The sequence below is a fragment of the Hordeum vulgare genome, chromosome 1H, assembly GCF_904849725.1.
Source record: "Hordeum vulgare subsp. vulgare chromosome 1H, MorexV3_pseudomolecules_assembly, whole genome shotgun sequence".
NCBI classification, from domain to species: Eukaryota; Viridiplantae; Streptophyta; class Magnoliopsida; order Poales; family Poaceae; genus Hordeum; species Hordeum vulgare.
Window position 1 is genome coordinate 84,938,159 of NC_058518.1, and position 2,688 is coordinate 84,940,846.

Consider the following 2,688-nt stretch of genomic DNA (forward strand, 5'->3'; position numbering starts at 1 on the left):
GTGCGTGCATTCTGTCCAACATGATTTGATTGTAAATATTTGTTCATTACTTCATGCGGGCATTAAGCGTACATGATTGCTTGAAAATACCAATTGCTCGGCAAGTTTGGATTATATCTAACTAAACCGACATGGACACTGCTCCATTGACAAGTTCTGGTTTGTTTTTCTAGCTAGAAAATGATACCTACACGAGCACTCAAGATGATAAATTTGTTCACCTACATTTTGGGTGCAAGTCACATGGATTTTTTTTTGATACATTAGTGGACCTTCCAGACTATCTCATAGATTTATTCTGCAAACTCGTGTGAGCCGTTTTGTATGCTCGAGTGTCCATAATAGGTGAAATATGCTCAATCGCTAACTTAATTTCGCATTTTGTTCTATATGGATCCAGAGTCGGTGACGATGTTATCAATGTAGTTACTTAAGTGTCAATCTATGGGACGGAATTGACTAAGGTATGTAATGTGTTTTTGTTTGAATGGTCGAGAAGTTCACTGAGACATTGTCTCATGAAAAAAACTATATCTGCAAAATCTATATGTAGTACAAATAATGATTTGAAATAACTGTTCTAACTAGGATGACAGAGGAAATTTCTTTCCAAGATCATTCGTGCGTCGTGCACGCTTACTATTCTTACAAAGTTATTGCGAAAACAGTACGCATGATATTGAAAAATACTCCTTCTATTTGGAATGAACCAATCCTGATTATTTACTACAATTATACTAAATCAGCGTTAATTACAAGATGAACGATGGATCGTGAAACAACTAAATGGACAAGTAGGTGAGAAATTACATTGAATCAGTTTGAGAGACGGAGATGGATGGAGGGTGGATATGATTCTCTTCCGACTTGTCTAGCTGTAGCTAAGGACGGAGCTACCTTTGTTTATGTAGACCGAATGAGGTTGCATTTTTCGACAAGACCCGGCCATGCAAGCTAATGCGTAAAAAAATGAAGAACCTTTTTTACAGAAGTCATATTGGTCATATGCTGCTAACTATGGATATATATAGTAAACAAACTGGTGATGAAAGTTATTCTAAGGGTCGCCTCTTTTTTACTCTTCAAGTGTGCAAGCGTGTCTTTTCAAGGAGCATCGTCGAGACGTGCATTGCACGTGCAAGCTTACTAGTACAATGAAAAAAGAAACATCCAAAAGATTCTTGACCCAGCAGGTCTCTGCACAGGTATGTCGGCTCTCATCATGCCTCAGCTTTACTTCCATTGCAATGCAAGTCACACAAATACAAAGTTGCTCCACCTAGTCCTAGATTAGGCTCGATCAATCCTCATACCTCTGCAGTTTGTGCAGGTCTATATAAAGCTCGGCTTCATATCAGTTCATCTCCAGTTCAGGCCTCCTCCTCAACTCAACAGATCTGAGCTGAGCTGAGAGATGGCTCTTCTTCTTCCTCTGTTTTTGTCCTGCATCTTGGTGCTGGCTCTCCCAGGTGACTCATCAGCGTGCTTGTGAACTGTCGCGAAGGCCTACTGGACTGTGGACTCGACTGCTGCGTGCCTGCGTCTGTACTGACTACTGAACATGTACATCGTTTCATTTTTCTACAGGACCGGCGGTGTTGATGGTAGGAGGCGTCACGTTCCACGTAACCAACAAGTGCCCGTTCCCGGTGTGGCCGGCGGTGGCGCCCAACGCCGGCCACCCGGTGCTCGCCGCAGGCGGCTTCTTTCTCCCCCCGGGGCAGTCGAAGCGCGTCGGTGCTCCGGCCACCTGGAACGGCCGCTTCTGGGGCCGCACCGGCTGCAACTTCGCAGGCACCGGCTGCCTCACCGGCGACTGCGAAGGGCGCCTCGCCTGCAACGGGTCCATCGGCGCCCCTCCCGCCACCCTCGTCGAGGTGAGCCTGCACGAGGACCAGAGCAAGGGAAGCTTCTACGACGTGAGCGTGGTGGACGGGTACAACCTGCCGGTGGCCGTGTGGACCAGGCCGGCGAACCGCAGCGGCGGCTGCTTCATCGCCGGGTGCGCCAAGGACGTGAACGCGGTGTGCCCGCCGGAGCTGCAGGTGACGAGCGGCAAGAAGGCGACGGTGGTGGCGTGCAGGAGCGCGTGCCTGGCGTTCGGGCTGGACGCCTTCTGCTGCCGCGGCGCGTACGGGACCGCGGAGACGTGCCGGGGCAGCGTCTACTCGCGGATCTTCAGGGACGCTTGCCCGGCCTACTACAGCTACGCCTACGACGTGGCCGCCGCCACGCCGCGCTGCTACGCGCAGGAGTACGTGCTCACCTTCTGCCCCTCCAGATGGGGCGATCGTGTGGCCCAGGCTTGAGCAGTGTGTGACCAGCTATAAGCGTATGTATTTATATCGGCTTTGCTAAAACACATCTAGATACGAGGAGATAAATTCAACTGCGGTCACTGTATTTAATACGAAAATTCACTTTGGTCACTCGACTGTGGAATACCATAATTACAATACTTAATATCACGTCAATGAACAGTGATGGTCACCGCGCCCGTTGCATCGACGTATTTGGCACACGGGGCACGCTGTTTGACTCTTTGACTAGCCATGCAAGCCAGGCGGGGGTTATTTTGCTCTTGCCGATTGATTGGAGGGGCCAATGTGCAAATTTCCAAACCGGGTCAAAAAACCCTCCGTCGCCGTCGACCAAATCCCTAGCCTTGTTCCTCTTCCGCCCGCCCAC

General features: G+C 49.4%; 1 protein-coding gene across 1 annotated transcript; it reads left to right on the forward strand.

Moving 5' to 3' along the window:
* Positions 1–1,215: 1,215 nt before the first annotated feature.
* Positions 1,216–2,474, forward strand: LOC123407527 (thaumatin-like protein). The gene is made up of 2 exons (XM_045100685.1): positions 1,216–1,469; positions 1,588–2,474. The coding sequence occupies exons 1-2, from the start codon at positions 1,415–1,417 to the stop codon at positions 2,307–2,309; spliced, it is 777 nt and encodes a 258-aa protein (XP_044956620.1). The 5' UTR covers positions 1,216–1,414; the 3' UTR covers positions 2,310–2,474.
* Positions 2,475–2,688: the final 214 nt, after the last annotated feature.